At 43.2% G+C, this 17327-nt stretch overlaps 1 protein-coding gene and 1 long non-coding RNA gene across 2 annotated transcripts in view; one reads left to right on the top strand and one right to left on the bottom strand.

The window, feature by feature from the left end:
• The window catches only part of camsap3 (calmodulin regulated spectrin-associated protein family, member 3), a 167942-nt gene that overhangs the window by 125366 nt on the left and 25249 nt on the right, over positions 1 to 17327 (top strand). Inside the window, exons 7-10 of the mRNA XM_067973084.1 lie at positions 6272 to 6365; positions 7214 to 7262; positions 11413 to 11489; positions 15108 to 15183. Coding sequence (XP_067829185.1) covers positions 6272 to 6365; positions 7214 to 7262; positions 11413 to 11489; positions 15108 to 15183 — 296 coding nt within the window. The remainder of the gene's footprint in view (positions 1 to 6271; positions 6366 to 7213; positions 7263 to 11412; positions 11490 to 15107; positions 15184 to 17327) is intronic.
• LOC137304479 (uncharacterized) overlaps positions 6304 to 17327 on the bottom strand; it is a 37069-nt gene continuing 26045 nt past the window's right edge. Inside the window, exon 3 of the long non-coding RNA XR_010958582.1 lies at positions 6304 to 6358. This is a non-coding gene — a long non-coding RNA (uncharacterized lncRNA). The remainder of the gene's footprint in view (positions 6359 to 17327) is intronic.

Raw genomic sequence — 17327 nt, 5'->3', positions numbered from 1 at the left:
CAACACAAAAACTTGCGTTTATATAGCACCTTTAACATAGTAAAACGTCCAAAGGGGCTTCACAGGAGCATTAGCAAACAAAATTTGACACCGAGCCACATAAGGAGATATTAGGACAGGTGACCAAAAGCTTGGTCAAAGAGGTAGGTTTTAAGGAGTGTCTTAAAGGAGGAGAGCGAGAATTAGGGAAGGAATTCCAGAGCTTAGGGCCTAGGCAGCTGAAGGCACGGTCGCCAATGGTGGAGCGATTAAAATCAGGGATGCGCAAGAGGCAAGAATTGGAGGAGCGCAGAGATCTGGTAGGGCTGGAGGAGGTTATGGAGATGGGATGGGACGAGGCCATCGAGGGATTTGAAAACGATGATGTAGAGTGATACTCAATATCTCTGACCCCTGCCATTCAATTAAGAACATTAAAAAAAACAGAAAATGGAGGAAAAAACACCAATGACAACTTGGTCAATCAAGCCAGTTTCTCGTGTAGACGGTTTGTAGTGTGTTCCATCGTGGGATACAACTTGGGAACAACATGGAGTTGAGACCCACCCAAGCTCCAGTACCTGGTCCAGCACCAGCACCAGTTCCAGGTTTGGGCTGCATTATACTGTACTGATACAGTAACTGAAACCGCTTTGCACGATGCTGCAGTTGTAGTGTAAATGCATCCGTAGATTGTACCAGTAATTTAATCTCCTGAGGTGAAGTTCTCGAGTTTCTCTCTACCGTGAAAGGTAAATTAAGGCAAACCAATCCAAGCCCTCGTCCTCGCATCTTTAGCATGACATTTGTGTGGTCCCCACAGTCCAGAAACGACCGTGTTCTGCACTGCGTTTGACCATCTCCACCTGTACTTCTAAACCCAGACTCCAATTCCTAACCAGCTATCCAACCAGTGCTTTTCTTTCAGATCAGCCAGCCATTTGCTGGCCTTTATCCGTACGTGCATCGTTTAATGTTTGCATTGATTAGTCAAGCTCATTTCAGTTGCTCACTGATTTGTTTTCTTTTTGGTACCACTCAGTCGTTTAGTGAAGATTGTCACTGATGTAGGTGACAGGATACTGGAGATAGGAGTGAGTTCAGACCTGAAGGCAGACAGTGTCAGGTAACTTGTAATGCCAGGAGTATTGTGATGCACAATTCGGTTATAGAAGTATCTATTACAGGAATCCAAACCAAACAAGAATTTAAAGAGGGAGGAAGGGCTACTTCCTCTTCAAAGTTCTCCCCAATGTGTCAAAAACAAAAGATAGCCCCATCAAGAACACCTGACTTTAGGAAGGTCTTTGTTGTCTGAGTGCTTATCCAGTAGGCATTTTTCATTGCTGTAGGACACATACACGCAGCCCCTCCTTATAACTGACATTACTAGTGTGAGATGGGAGGAGGAGACGCAAAATGGCTGATTCTGTGAGGGAACCGGAGTTATTTCAATACGTGTTAATTTATTTTTCAGATTGACATTGACTGAGGTAATTTTGAACTGCAAGTCATTCCCCTTTCAATTTTTTTTTTCCCTTTAGTCACAGCCTATTAGCACTTTTCTCAATCTGACTCCAGATGGTCATTCAGCCCTACTGGGATGAACGTCTAACTATATTGCATTGTGCCTGATGTTTATGAAGCTCTTGGCAATGGCCTAGATAATTGAGCAGCCAGCATTTTAATGATTCTCTTGATGTTCTTTTTTTAAATCAACTGGTTACTTGTGTGGTAATGTAACTGCAAAATGTTTTCAATATTATTGAAAGAAAACAAAGAACTGGCATTTATCACATCCTCGTGTATCCCAAAGTGCTTTTAAAAGAAATGGATTACTTTTGAAATCGCGGTTGTTATGTCGGCCAATTGTTTATACAGGTTGGTCCTAAACTCTGGATTTCCCTCCCCTAAACTCTCTGCCTCTCCCCCTCTCTCTCTCTCTCTCTCTCTCTCTTCCTTTAAGATTCTGATTAAAACCTACCCCTTTGACCAAACTTTAGGTCACCTGTCCTAATGTCTCCTTTAGCTCGTGTCAAATTTTGTCTGATTTACGCTCTTGTGAAGCGCCTCGTGATGTTTTACTGCGTTAAAGTCGCTATATAAATGCAAGTTGTTATTTGGGAGTGTGGGGCAGATTGCAACTGCTTTTATATTGGTGTTGGTTCAGGGTTTGCCTGGCCGGTTCTCAAAACATGACTCTTGGACGAGAAACCCAGTTTAAAAATCGGGCCTTCTCTTGGCAAATCTACCAGATCTACACAAGGGTTGCCGTTGGCAATGCAAATTCACCAGAATGATACAGGAGCTAAAATGGCTAAATTATGAAGACAGGTTGCATAGACTAGGCTAGTATTCCCTTGAGGATAATCTAATTGAGGTGTTTCTGCTGATTAAAGGATTTGATAGGGTAGATAGAGAGAAACTTTCCTCTGGTGGGGGGAGTCCAGAACAAGGGGGCATAACCTTAAAATTAAAGCTAAGCCCTTCAGGGGTGATGTCAGGAAGCACTTCTTCACACAAAGGGGAGTGGAAATCTGGAACTCTCTCCCCAAAAGGCTGTTGAGGCTGGGGGTCAATTGAAAATTTCAAAACTGAGATTGATAGATTTTTGTCAGGTAAGGGTATTAATGGTTACAGAACCTAGGCAGGTAAATGGAATTAAAATACAGATCAACCATGATCTAATTGAATGGCAGAACAGGCTCGAGGGGCTGAATGGCCTCCTCCTGTTCCTGTGGTGGTGTTTCGGGTACCAAAGGTGCAAACACCCCACTGACACCAATATAAAAGAGCCTTGTATTAAGCAGCCATCAGAAGCAAAGCAACTGTTGTAATGTGAAACAGGCCGTGGTGAGGGCTTTTGATCTCTCGGGCTGGGCCTCATCATTATTTAAATGATAGGCTTGTACAGGAAGCCACAGACAGATTATAGCCTAAACTCATATTGTTGGGTTTTCCTGAGGCCCGTGTGTCTGCTTGAGAAATGCCGTATTTGTTTGCATCGGGGATTACAGAATTCAGGCAACTATTTGGACACAGGTTGTAAGGCCCCAACTGTTAATTAGCAGCTTTTATTTTGCACGATACTGATGGAATGTGCTGGGTACATGCACTGATTGCACAGTGATAGCAATTGGCCTCAGTGCCATGATCTGCAACAGGTCAGCCGTACAACTGGGGTTTAGCTCCTCCTCCTCCTCCTCCTCCTCCCCCTGCACCATTAGCATCCTTGCAACTGACATGATGAAGAGACATCCAAACTTCTCAACCTGGACTGGAGACCGATCCAGGTGTCAGAGGTGAAAAGATCTGCCCCTTCCTGAAGATGTTAATTCCTTGCTGGGATATGGTTTCATGGATGCCCTCTGACATCATGCCAAAGTGGTATGAGTCTAGATGTCCAAGTGTCAGCAGGCTGGTCATCTTCTCTGGAGAAGAGAAGGCTGAGGGGTGACCTGATAGAGGCCTTTAAGATTATGAAAGGACTTGATAGGGTAGACATAGAGAAGATGTTTCCACTTGCAGGGGAGGCCAGAACTTGGGGCCATAAATATAAGATAGTCACTAATAAATCCAATCGGGAGTTCAGGAGAAATTTCTTTACCCAGAGAGTGGTGAGAATGTGGAACTCGCTACCACAAGGAGTAGTTGAGGCGAATAGCATAGACTCCTTTAAGGGTAAGTTAGATAAACACATGAGGGAGAAAGGAATAGAAGGATATGCAGATAGGGTGAGATGAAGTAGGGAGGGTGGTAGGAAGCTCGTGTGGAGCATAAACACCAGCATAGACCAGTTGGGCTGAACGGCCTGTTCCTGTACATTTTATGTAACTAGGGGGATACTGTAGCCCAGCCCAATCCTGTCCTGACTAAATGTTTACAAGTGAGGGGGTACTGGGCTGTTGATCCGGAGCAGGAACCCTGGCAAATGTGAGTTTCCCAAAACATAGGGCATTGGGGCCAATTGTAATTCCATCCTGTCCAAAATCAACTAACTCAACACAGACTGAGGATTAAGCCTGGGATGTACAGCTCAACTATTCCCCATCTTGACCAACTGAGACATTGGGGGCAAGGACTATGTTACAACCAATTGCACCACCGGATTCCTTCCAGGATTCATGACTATTATTAATTCAGTGCCGTAAATATTCAGTTGTGCTTCATAATATTGTTAAGTGCCTGGCACTTTGAATTGCCAAATGCTGAGGCAAATGTTAAAGCAGATGGCGTTCCTTTATGTAAACCACATTTTAATATTTAAGAGATTTAGTTTTGAAGGTTTAACTTAAATGTGGTCTGCATTTAAATAATGAAGTGTGCTGCTCTGTGAGACAGGAAGTTGGGACAATTCAAGAGACCAAAATGAGCTAGGATTGGAAAAATGTATTTCTAAGATTGGTTTGACTTCCCTAATGCATGTTTACCTTTCTTTATCCCTCAACCAACATCACTAAAAGCGATTTATATGACCATTATCTCATTGCTTTTTATGGGATCTTGCTGTGCGCAAATTGGCTGCCGCGTTTCCTACATTACAACAGTGACTACACTTCATAAGTACTTCATTGGTTGTAAACTGCTTTGGGACAGCCTGAGGTCATGAAAGGTGCTATATAAATGCAAACCTTTTTGTAGTTGAGCTTGCAAGTTAGATTTTAAAAAAAAACAGCTTTTTTTGTCATGCTTGCCTTAGTTGTGTGTCAGATGATACTAAAAATGGTGGTTGACTGAGCTCCTCTTGATTGCACCATGAACAAAGCTTTGAAAAGGCCTCCAATGGGATCTTCCAAAGCTTTGTTTACCATAAAATCAAGACAGGCTTCTTTGACCACCTCCCATCTCTCCCATGAGAAACTCTTTGGCTCTGGTTAGACCTCATTTAGAATACTACGTTCTGTTCTGGGCTCCGAATCTCAAAGGATATATTGGCCTTGGAGGGGGTGCAGTGCAGATTCACCAGAATGATACTGGGACTAAAAGGGTTAAATTATGAGGACAGGTTGCACAAAATAGGCTTGCATTCCCTTGAGTATAGAAGATTAGGGGTGATCTAATTGAGGTGTTTAAGATGATTAAAGGAGTTTATAGTTTCTCTCTATCTACCCTATTTCCTCTGGTGGAGAAGTCCAGAACAAGGGGGCAATTTAGAGCTAAGCCATTCAGGGGTGATGTCAGAAAGCACTTCTTCACACAAAGGGTGGTGGAAATCTGGAACTCTTCTGCCCACCCCCTCCCCCCTCAATAGCTGTTGAGGCTGGGGGTCAATTGAAAATTTCAAAACCGAGATTGCTAGCTTTTTGTTAGACAAGGGTACTAAGGGTTACGAAACCAAGGCAGATAGATGGATTCCAGATACAGATCAGCCATGATCTAATTGAATGGCAGAACAGGCTTGAGGGGCTGAATGGCCAACTGCTGTTCCCATATTCCTAACTCCTGTGACTGTCCTTAAGATAATATTTCTGTTGGTCTTTGAGCTCTTCGTCCCCATGAAGATGAGAGTGTGGCCGATTTAATTTCTTGCCAATCTTTCTTTAACGAAGAAAGGAACGACAGCTATATTTATATTGAGCCTTTCATGCCATCAGGACAGCCAATTAATTACGTTTGAAATCTGCTCACTTATTATGTAGGCAAATGAGTCAATTACACACAGCAAGGTTCCACAAACAGTAATGAGATGAATGACCAGTTACTCTGTGTTTTTGTTGTTGGTTGAGGGATGAATTTTGATCAGGACACCAGGAGAGCGTCAAATTGTGTCATGGGATCTTTCACATCCACTTTAAAGTTTGATCTGAAAGATGACACCTCTAACAATGCAGCAAGTCCCAAGTGTGTATCTTGGTCAAAATTATGAAATTAAATCTTCAGTTAGTCCAGACTTTAGCAGAAACAAAAATGGCCACCAGCAGATACAATATATTTATAGTCATTTGGAACAGCGCCTGATCAAGGCCTCAATGGGACACTGGATCCTGTGCTGCTGGGGCAGGAGACAGGTTCTGAAGAACAGAAGACCAGGATTAAATAATGGAGCTGTAGGGATTAATGAATATTCTGGAGTTTTGCTCAATTACCTTTAGGAGAGTCAAGGAGTATCTAACTATGTGTAACTTTCCCTAGAGATTAAATGGGTGGATTGTACCTGGTCTAAAGAAGGAGCAGACTTGATGGCCATTTCTCGTTCCATGCTCTGCCTTGTGTCTTTATCAAAGTGATTGGAAGGATGGTTTTATTCATTGAGAGATTTGGATTTACATGTCTAAATGTCTCTTCTTGACAGATTAACATCTTGACGTTTGTAGCTGAGCTCTTCTGGTGGTTTGAAGTCCTGAAGCCAGAATTTGTCCGCCCAAGGGAGATTCCAGATCTGGAAGGTATGGAATTAGCATTAATGGTAGCCCGCTATCGCCATGGTAACTAATTAGAATGGTTAAAAGGAGAAACTACAGGGTGTGTAGGAAACTTCTGTGTGGTGCACAATACATGCCTCCCCTGCTTCATTCCAAACATTTATAGTCAGTAGGTTTCTTTCACTAGAATATGATGTTGTAATGTTGTGTCCAGATTGGTTGTTAATGGACACAACACTCCATCAAACTTATTTAATCTCTTGAGAAAAAGTTGTACGTTGGCAGATTCTTTAACAAGGTTGGATCTAAGGGAGTTGATGCAGAGTAGAGGGAGTTTTATCTGCATCTAACCCATACTCAAGCTGACCTAGCAGTGCTGAATACTAACGATGGATACTAAAAGCTGAAACATTTTCTATTTTCCCAGAACTAATGTCCCTTGATTTGAGAAAATGAACCACAATTACTTATTTAAAACCATCGTTGGACCAATATCTAATGTACTCACCACGCCCCATTGCACCATGAAGCATTATTGCTTTGGAAATCCCTATGATGGAGGACAGCCATTTGGTGCCCTTGAAGAGGGAGGGAGGGTGTGGGGTGGGGAGAGAGAGAGACAAGCCTGAGTTGTAAAGGATGGGGAAAGAGTGAGAGGGAAAAAAAACAACCATATGTTGAAATGAATTGGGAACTGGACCTGGTGCTTTCTGAGATATATTGATGCCTTCATCATGCTTCAGATAATGGGTTTGATGCACTGGAAAAAATTCGTCTCAAAATCTCAATAAATAACTGACCATAAAGACACTTTGTGTATGTGATTTTGTAATGGACCGTTGCAAGAACCAACCTAATCATCTTTGTTACAGATGCATCTGGAAGCGGATCCAACACACCCACTGGGGCGGAGAGCACCAGGTAAGCCTTCAGTTCAGGTGGTCCATCCAGCAGAGTACAATCTCTCTTTTTTTTGTAGTACCATTAAATCTCAAAGTTCCTATTGCAGCACAAGATGGGACTGGTGGGGGATCACAGACTGTGAACCCGTATCCAGTGACGGGAATTGGGGTTCGAGCCCAGTGTAGCACTCTACAACTGGCAATCTGGAATATTCCGTCGTAGAATCATACAGCACAGAAGGAGGCCATTCGGCCCATCGAGTCTGTGCCGGCTCTTTGAAAGAGCTGTCCGATTAGTCCCGCTCCCCTTCAACTTTGCCCAAAGCCCTGCGAATTTCTTGAACATTTGTTTTGAGATTTCTGCAATCTGCAGTATTTTGCTTTTTGGTTCCCTGTTTTATATCTTTAATTTGTCCAAATAATAAACAACGATAAAGTACAGCCGTAAATGAAAAATCTTAAGTACGGGCCTAAAAAGACTCCTTTTGCCTTTAACTCCAAGTGCCTATTGTCCCTTCCTGTGACCATGCAGCAAATCGTCACAGTTCGGGGGTAATAGGTGATTGTATTGCCTCTCCCATTTCAATTTTGTGTCCTTAAAGCTTCTGTGCGCACAAAAGCAATGGCGGGGGTGGGGTGGAAGCCATGTTGCAAGCAAGTTCTGGTCTCCATTAAAGTAAACGAGAAGTGGGAGTCCAGCCAATGTTGATGCTGCTGCACGCGATTATTTAAGCCTGGCACATCAATCATGTTGCTGAAACGCAGAGTCCTTGTCAAATCCGGTTGGGTGGAGATGGAAACAAAAATAAATCAAATTGATGGTAGTGCTTCAGAATCCAGTCTTTTTTTAATGAACATAAGGTTTGGCTTGCAGGTTTCCAGAGGCCCACAGTGCTGCTGAAAATGACAATGTGGTACCAGTGTGGGGGAGGGGAGGCTCGGAACCTGGAAGAGTGTTTTACCCAAGGTGTTTTTCTGGGCTAAATGCCAAAGCCCCTAGAATTCAGTCGTCTCAATAATGGGGAGGGGGGTCAAAGTGGTATGTGTGTGAGGTGGGGGGGTCCATGTTGGGGTCTCTTGCTTCATATAAATCTTACAGGGTATGTGCTGTTGAAAATTACAACTCACCCATGACCTGCACTTGCACCATTTTTTTTAATGTAAATGTTATTCTAAGAACAGATGGCTGTGGAGCAGCAGTTTTGCAGTGAACTTAGTGAAAATGTGAAGTGCCTAAACTTTTTGATTCAAGCAGATGTAAATCATTAACAGGCTGAAAAGAAGCTACCATAGCTTCTTTCCAACCTGTTTCTCAACGTTCTGTTGCAGAGGCCTGTAACATGTCCAGTTTGGTCAGATAGTAATACATCGTTTTGACCTTTTCTTGTAGCGCTGGAGTGGTTTACGGTGTAGGTTTGAGACCAGATCAATCCATTTTCTTTCTTGCAAGCAAAAAAAACCCCAAACTCTAGCATTATAATGTTTTAAATCTGAATCGTCTACAATTGATCCACTAGGATATTAGATTCTTCTGTTTATTCGTGGGATCCGAGCAAGGCTGGCATTTATTCCCCGTATCTGGTTGCCCTTGAGAAGGTGGTGGTGAGCCGCCTTCTTGAACCGCTGCAGTCCGTGTGGTGAAGGTTCTCCCACAGTGCTGTTTGGTTGTGAGTTCAAGGATTTTGACCCAGTGACTATGAAGGAACGACAGTATATGTCCAAGTCAGGATGGTGTGAGACTTGAAGAGGAATTTTAAAAGGTGATGGTGTTCACACAACATTGCTGATCATGTCCTTCTCTGTGGCAGAGGTCATGAGGGAGGGAGATGTTGATGAACTAAGCTTGGTGTGTTGCTTCAGTGCAGTAGATCTCACATACTGTAACCACAATGCTGGAGGGGGTGGATTATTGAAACCAGTGGCTGGGGCGTTGATCAAACAAATTACTCTGTACTGGTTGATGTCGAGCTTCTTGAGTGTTGTTGCAGCTGCACCCACCCAAGGTGAGTGAGAGTATTCCATCACACTCTTGACTTGAGCCTTATGCATGTTTCTTTCCCTGCTGCCATACTTTTCATGAAGCATTCTTCCTGCCCTCCACAGGCTGGGGAACAGGAGACTCTCCTGCCTTCTCCATGCTGCCTCTAATGTAGTCCCAGCAGGCGGTATAGTTTCAGCATGACTCTGCTGTTAAGTGATACAAATAGCGATTTGTTGAGAATGGAGAAGTTAAGTGCCTAATTACAAAGAATGCTTAATTACAAAGAATTATCAAGGGATATGGATCAAAGGCGGATAAATGGAATTGAGGTCCCACCAGAGGGCATAGATTTAAGGTGATTGGCAAAAGAACCAAGGGTGACATGAGGAAAAACTTTTTTACATGCCTAGTGGTTAGGATCTGGAATGCACTGCCCGAGGGGGTGGTGGAGGCAGATTCAATCATGACCTTCAAAAGGGAACTGGATAAGTACTTGAAAGGAAAAAAACTGCAGGGCTACGGGGAAAGGGCGGGGGAGTGGGACTAGCTGGATTGCTCTTGCATAGAGCTGGTATGGACTCGATGGGCCGAATGGCCTCCTTCTGTGCTGTAACCTTTCTATGATTCGACGATCAGCCATGATCTACTTGAATGGTAGAACAAGCTCGAGGGGCTGAATGGCTTACTCCTGTTCCTATGTCCGTCCAACTCCTTACAAAGAATTACATAGAAATTACAGCGCAGACATTCAGCCTAAATGGCCTATGCCGGTGTTCATGCTCCACATGAGCCTCCTTCACCTCACTCTATCAGCATAACCTTCTATTCCTTTCTCCCTCATGTGCGTATCCAGCTTCCCCTTAAAAGGCATCCATGCTATTGGCCTCGACGACTCTTTGTGGTAGCGAGTTCCACATTCTAACCACTCCCTGGGTAAAGAAGTTGAATTGTGGCTGTTCAAGTTAAGCTATTGAGAAAAAGAAATGCTTTAATGTGTATTCACCCTAGAACACCAAGAGCTTGATTATTTCCAGCTGTTGAAAGAGGTGGAGTTTGGGGTGGGAAGTGGGAGATTCAGACTCGAGTTACTTGAAGGTCTAGATTTGATCTGAATTATTTTTTTAATGTTGACATGAGACTGAAATATTTCTGCTTGGGGGCATGTCTGAGATTCACCTCTCAGTCTCTAAATAAATAAATAACTAAGTTTTCCGAGTCCTTTGAAATGATATTCTACCCTCCCATCTCCGTCCAATGTCTAGGAGCGCATTTGTTCCTGCAGGATAGCGCCAGTGGACTGAGAGGGGGTAATTTTAACCTAACCCCCCCCTGTCGGGAAACTGACTGATTTGGGTGCAATGCTGGTTTTACACTCCATTGAGGTCAACGGGAGAATAATATTGGGTGGGATGTAGGGTTGCCAACCCTCCAGGGATTGTCCTGGAGTCTCCAGGAATTGAAGGTTAATCTCCAGGACACTGCTGAGAGTAAACATCAGAGAAAAAAATCGTAGAGGCATTAAAAGAAATTGTGTGGGTTTTCTTCATTATCTTTGAACGCTTTTGTTTATTATTTCTATATTTTTTTTTAAAATGTAGGAGTTGGGGTTAAAAGGCTGTTTGACAGTCAAGAATCACCCAGTTGAGTCATGAAGTTGCTCTTCACTTTCCAATTGGCCTAGGAAGGCGGTGAGCCGTGAGGATGGACATGTTGGGCGACCAATCGCGGGGGTGGTGGGTGGTCGTGTACTGAAACCGCCGGGAATACGTCCAACCAGAGTTGGCAACCCCTGGCGGGTTGTAAAACTGGCGTTTCACCCGATCCCGTGGGTTTCCCGCCCGGCGAGTTAGGTTAAAATTGCACCCCTAGAGACTGTCTAACGTGTCCTTAAAATGGAGGGAAGAAATTTCGAAGTAACCTCTGTTTTAGAATTCCAACCAAGGTGTGTCCCAGCTCAAAGGAACTTGCATGTCTGGGCACAGCTAGGAATAGAAGGAGTCTCTGAGCCAGCTGACCCACTGCATCAGTGCCTACGTTGCTTATTAGAACACACTGAATTGCCCAGGCCACACAGCTGCTGATGTTCGAAGCAATCGCCTGCCTTTAACAGGCTGCTAGTACCACATTGTATCTTTGTTGTGACCGAGGTTAGTCGCTTTCATTGATTTTTAAACTCTGCTTCTTTCAGTCGACTGCCAGCCTTCCTGCTGAAGCAGCCCTTCCTGCCTGTGATCCAGCAGACATCCCCCGGAAGAAGAAGCTCAGGTAATGGGGTATCTTTGGCCGAGGCTTCCCTAGAAACATTGGTCCAAAACAGGGGTTGCCAACCCTCCAGGATTGCCCTGGAGTCTCCAGGAATTAATGATTAATCTCCTGGCCGTTGCTGCGAGCAAGGACACATAGAAAATAATCATAGGGGCATTTAAGAAGTGTTTTTATCATTTTTGTTGAACGCTGTTGTTTATTAGTTATAAAAATATTGATGATGGGGGGGGGGGGGGGAAGGCTGTTTTGACCGGGTGGGGCAGTGGGAGGTCATGTGATGAAACCTCCAGGAATACGTCCGACCAGAGTTGGCAACCCTAGTCGAAAATAGTCTGATCCATCAATCGAAACTGATATTGTGCCCACTATTTCTTTCCAATAAAACATTGCTTTGGTTTGTTGGAAGTTTGGGGACGCACTAAACAAGATGGCCTATCGGTCAATGTACAAAGATTATTTATGCATCGACGACAAGAAATTATTCTGTTTACTAATGGTTTTTATCATTGTGGGGAAGGAATGTGGTCAGTAATAGATTGCAGTATTTTATGACCGGACGGTGCTTGCATCAATTTTTCTCTTCCCATTAAAAGGTGGAAGGCGGGGTTGACGGCATATGATTTTCCTCATGCTCAGGTGAAGATTAATCAGTTGACTTGTAGCGAGGGCAAGCTATGGATGTCTGGGTCCTTCAGTAATGTATCTAAGGTTCCAACACAACATCCCAACCAGTCATCTCTAAATTCAACTTAAAATTATCCAAAAATAAGGCCTCCTGTGTTGTATTAAAATTGCTTAAATTAAAAACTAGATAATTCATTTTTTTCCAAGTAAAAATTGCTGTTGAATTACAGGAGAACTGTATGTCTCTTTATAAAGTTTGGTTTGGCTGGTTGAGTTTTGAGGTTAATGCAGTATAAAAAAACATCAGGGAAATTTTGATGCATGTGAATGCAAGACAGGGAAAAATTGCTCCTCCAATACAGTTAAAAGTGAGTGTGTACTGGGGCTAGGCACTTTTCAACCCCTCCCCGCCACCCCCCGTTTGGACCATGGTCTACTCCTGTTTCTATTCAGCCCTCCGAGCATGTTCCACCATTCTATTAGATCATGGCTGATCTCCATATCCCTTGATAATCTCGCCTAACAAAAATCTATCGATCTCAACCTTGAATATACTCCATGGCTGAGCAGCTACAGCCCTCTGGGGGAGAGAATTCCAAAGATTCACAACCATCTGAGCGAAGAAATTTTTCCTCATCTCAGTCCTAAATGGCTGACCCCCTATCCTGAGACTATGCCCCCTAGTTCTAGACTCTCCAGCCAGGAGAAACAGCCTCTCAGCACCTACCCTCCTGTCAAGCCCTCTCAGAATCTTCTATGTTTCAACGAGATCATCTCTCATTCTTCTAAACTCCAGAGAGTATAGGCCCATTCTACTCAACCTCTCCTCATAGGACAACCCTCTCATCCCAGGAATCAATCTAGTGAACCTTCGTTGCACTGCCTCTCCTGCAACATAGCACCTCACCTACGGTCAGTGCACCTTCTATACTGAGAAAAGGAACTTGATTTCAAACAACCTGTTCAGTAGAAGAAATAATAAGTGCCCGAGAGTGAGTGTAGTGCAGTAATTCCATCTCACCATGTGTTGATGATTATAAGCTTCTTGGTGGTTGCAGCTTGTCATTAAAGCAGTTCAATTGAATTACCTTGTAATTTGCTGTTAGCTATCTATTATTCTGTAATTATAACCTGCTGTTATATCCCCACACCCGCAGAATACACCCCACAATAATTGAACAAACAAAAAAAACAGTTAAATGACTAATATATTGACACCTTTTTATTTTTCACCTCTGACCTGGATCTGTTTCTTCAGTCGGCCTGGCATTTGTACTACAATATCACCTATAATGTGTTAAAAATCTTAACATCTGTATCAACTTCCTGTCCACTTTTTCCATTGTAAGTTCCTATGTCCAAGTTTATGGTGGAAACTGCCTGTATAATACTTGTCAGGCTGCAACTTTAGTCTTCTAACCTTTGGAGGAGCTGCAGCTCCCCCACTGGCAGGAGGGTGTAATTACGGTGTGACACGTTTACATAGACACTTCCTATAATGAATGTGGGCGTAAGATTTTTTTTATGAAGGAAATATAAAATAGGGATAGAACGAATGACTTTAAAGTAGGGACTGAATTACATCTCCATGATCTGGTCCAATTATTGCTGCCTGGTCTTGACTCCCCGTGTACAATACCACAGTAGATCGACTAGTATATGATAAAAAAAAATTGACTCAACGTATCTCTCATTCTTCCTTCTGACATCTGGTTTGTGTTTGACAAAGATACATTTTAAATTGCCTGGCAAAAGTGTAATATCAAAAAACTCAATCGTCTTTCTTAAGCTTTTACTTAAAGTACGTCAATGTTTCAAGTAAAGATTTGTTTTTCTGACACTTGGTATGGTGGGATAATGTTCCATTGCCCAGTGTTGGCATCCTTTCGAGGGTGGAAAGGGCTGTGGTAAACACACCTTGATGTGGAAGTGATCAGTTCTCCATTGGACAGTCAAGTCAGTAATCCCACGATGAAATACCAAAACTCAACTCAATTTGCACCTGTTTGGAGATGGGAGATCCTGTCACGCGAGTGTGCTAGGTACTGATGTGCTAAAACTGTTATTTTTGTTAATTACTGCCTTTTGAAGTGTACGTATTGCTTGAAGTTGTTTCTTTGAAGAAATCAAAAGCTCAGTCATGGAGACACTGTCAGACTTTGTGTGTTTTGGCACAATTCTAATAAGCCCTCTGAATGAACACGTATAAATCCAATCCATTTTTGCTTCGAGCGCATGTGTGGTCCTTTTTAAGCTGTGATTTCTGAAGGCTGGGATAGGACCACTAAAACCCCAAGTCCCTAAGATAATCAAGCTATCCTCGTGGTTCTCTGTCACCCCCCACCCCTCCCCCTATCCCCCCCCCCCCCCCACCTCCCCCAATCAAATACAGTTTGAATTCAGACCTGGCAACTCTCAGCCTTTTGGTTGATTTACAAAACCAGAATTTTCTACATTCCCATTCCAGGTATTTGCCTCAGCTTTGGGCTTGTTTTGTCAACTCTTTGCCGGGCTGCGAGAAAAGAACCGAGTAAGGAAAAGAGAGGTGGTGGTCTTTCTAGGGAACATGCAGAACGAATGGAAGGAGTTTGGCATTGTTCATCTCTCATACCAGCTGTGAACGAGACCTCTTCACAGCCAGGCGGTCCCATTCTCATGATTGAAGCACAATGCGAAGAGGTGTCCTTCCTAGTTGGTCAGTAATGCATTGAAATTCCGGAGCTGCCTGCCAGAGAAATCCAACAGCCACTATTTGGAATGAAGTTCATTTTAGTCATTGATCCAAGCCCCAAGATCAAGTTGCTATATTGGATTGCACTTCATTGCAGGGCAAGTGTTGTTCTATTGTAATTGACCCTCTACTAGCCAATCATGGAGTGGCAATTGAGGCAATATCTATATATCTAGCCAAAAGAGGCAAGAAGGAGGTCACCTTTTGAGCAGTTTGTCTATTAAATATAAGTACTGAACCATCTTGTTCCTATTTCTTCTCAGGTCCTCTGTATCACTCTACCTCAATGTCACAAGTCGATTCCTTTGGAAAGGCATGGACGAAAAAACAACTGAAGAGGTAAATTTAGACATGGGTACAAATGATAGGAACAAGAAAGGGTAAGGCAGACCATCCACCTTGTCCTGTTATGTGGGTCCAAATAGAGCTCTACCACTAATTGTTTTAATGTCTCTCTGGTCTATGCCTGATCAGTAAGGAATTGGTTTACTGATGCTGCCATTTAAGTAAAGTAGCACTTTTGCATGCTTTTAAGAATCTATCCTTGATTGTTTTTCCCCCCACCCCCCTAGTTTAGTCAAGGAATCTTCTTTGAGAAGACTCACTTTGTTCTTTTGGTCTCATCCCCATTTCTAATGTTAATCTCCAGTGATGAAAGTGTCCGATACAATGAGTGGAGTTGATCATAATCGCACACGAGCAATTATGCCATGAGTGTGCCATATCAAATTGGGCCCACAAATTGTATAGTATCAGTAGCCGTGGGCTATCAGCTCATGGGGTGAAAGTGCGGAGGGTCAGAGGTGAAAATGCGGAGGGTCAGCGGTGAAAGTACAGAGGGTTAGCAGTACTTTTAATGGATAAAGGCATTGTAGCCATTTTCAGAACAGTGGCTAGATCTGATTCCTCACGTCTCGCAAAAGTGAACCAGTAACCAACAGTCATGTTGTAATGTGACCCATTCTGTTGCTATGGAGGGTTGCTAAGATTCCGTACGTCCCCGTGAGAAATGGCCTACTTTAATGTAGACGAGAAAATAGGCCAGTGATACTACAATAAATTTTAGTTGTGACTTTCTAAATTAGGGTTATTACTCACTACAGGAGAGTTTTGTTAGACCTTAACCAAGAATTGAATTCATTGCTGTCATTTAGGGGAACAAGAGATTAAATTCAGCAGCAAACCTGTCCAAGGTTAAGTTCACCTGCTACAAGCAGAAACAAACATTGTGGGTGCACTTTTTAGACATGGAGCCTCAACTGCTGGGCGCAAGTATTGGAGAGATCACACAAGTGCATCTCATGATTTAATGTGCGCACAAATTTCTTGATGTGTGTTCTTGGAGGACGAGACTCCATGCCAGGAATGCATGTTTGGAAAATCTACCCTGTGGGAAGACTGCTATAATCCATGTCAAGCTGGCAATGAAAGGAAGAGAAGAGGTGAAACTGGAAGGGGGAGATGAGTTATCAAAAAGAATGAGGAGAATTTGCGCGATGTGCAGCACACTCAAGGCAGTCCTAAACCTAGATTTTTAAAGTAGCCTGGTTACTATGCCAACGTTTTGCCAGAGTGATAGGGAGTGCATCCAGTTTCCTGTGCGTGAGTTCTGACTCCAACTGAGATAACGGTAGGCCAAACTGGGTATCCATTGATTAATATCCTGTGGAGTAAGGGAACATGGGGGGTGGGAATGAGTCAGATACTGTTTAACTCAGTGCCATTGCATTGATATAGGAGCAGGTCATTTGTCTGCTCAAAATGGTATATTACTTGGGGAAAGTCAGGGTGGGGGGGGTGAAGATGAAGGTGAGGAAGAGAGAGGAGTGGAAAACATTCAAAATGGAGGAAACACTTCAATTTGCCATCTGATCTTTTGCATCAAAAAGCCAATTGCTTAACTGGAACTTTTGGGTGCCCTAAGTTTGAACAAATGTTTGTATACCATATACTGCTCATAGCTATGTTAATTCACCAAATGTGTTAGCATTTTTGGAGTATGGACTGCTTTGCCATATGGATTAGTTAAGGTGGAGACCATAGCATCTTTTTCAGAGAAAATTGGATAAATATTTGAAGCAGTGGAAAATACAGGGCTGGGGTGGGAGGAGAGGAGAGAGCAGGGCAGTGAGGTTAGTTTCGGATTTCTCTAGCAAAGAGCAGGCACGGACACGAAAGGCCAAATGAGCTTCTTCTGTGCTGATCATTTCTGTGGTACCGTTAATCTTTATATATCAAAAAAAAATCACCAGGTAGATAGAGATGAGAAAGACACATGGTCCATCTACCTGGTGACTTGGTCCATCTTAGCTCAGCTGTACTGAAAATCCTACAGTGCCCCATCACAGCATCAAACTCTCTCTTTAACCATTCCAAGGTTTTTGCTTCCACTACCTTAGCTGGAATCCTTTCCAAATGTTGACTCCTTTTGTGACCAAAGGCCAATCTTTTATTTTGCGACCAAAGTTGTCTTACATTTTAAA

The sequence above is a fragment of the Heptranchias perlo genome, chromosome 37, assembly GCF_035084215.1.
Source record: "Heptranchias perlo isolate sHepPer1 chromosome 37, sHepPer1.hap1, whole genome shotgun sequence".
In the NCBI taxonomy this organism is placed as follows: domain Eukaryota; kingdom Metazoa; phylum Chordata; class Chondrichthyes; order Hexanchiformes; family Hexanchidae; genus Heptranchias; species Heptranchias perlo.
This window is presented reverse-complemented; position numbering and strand designations above follow the sequence as displayed.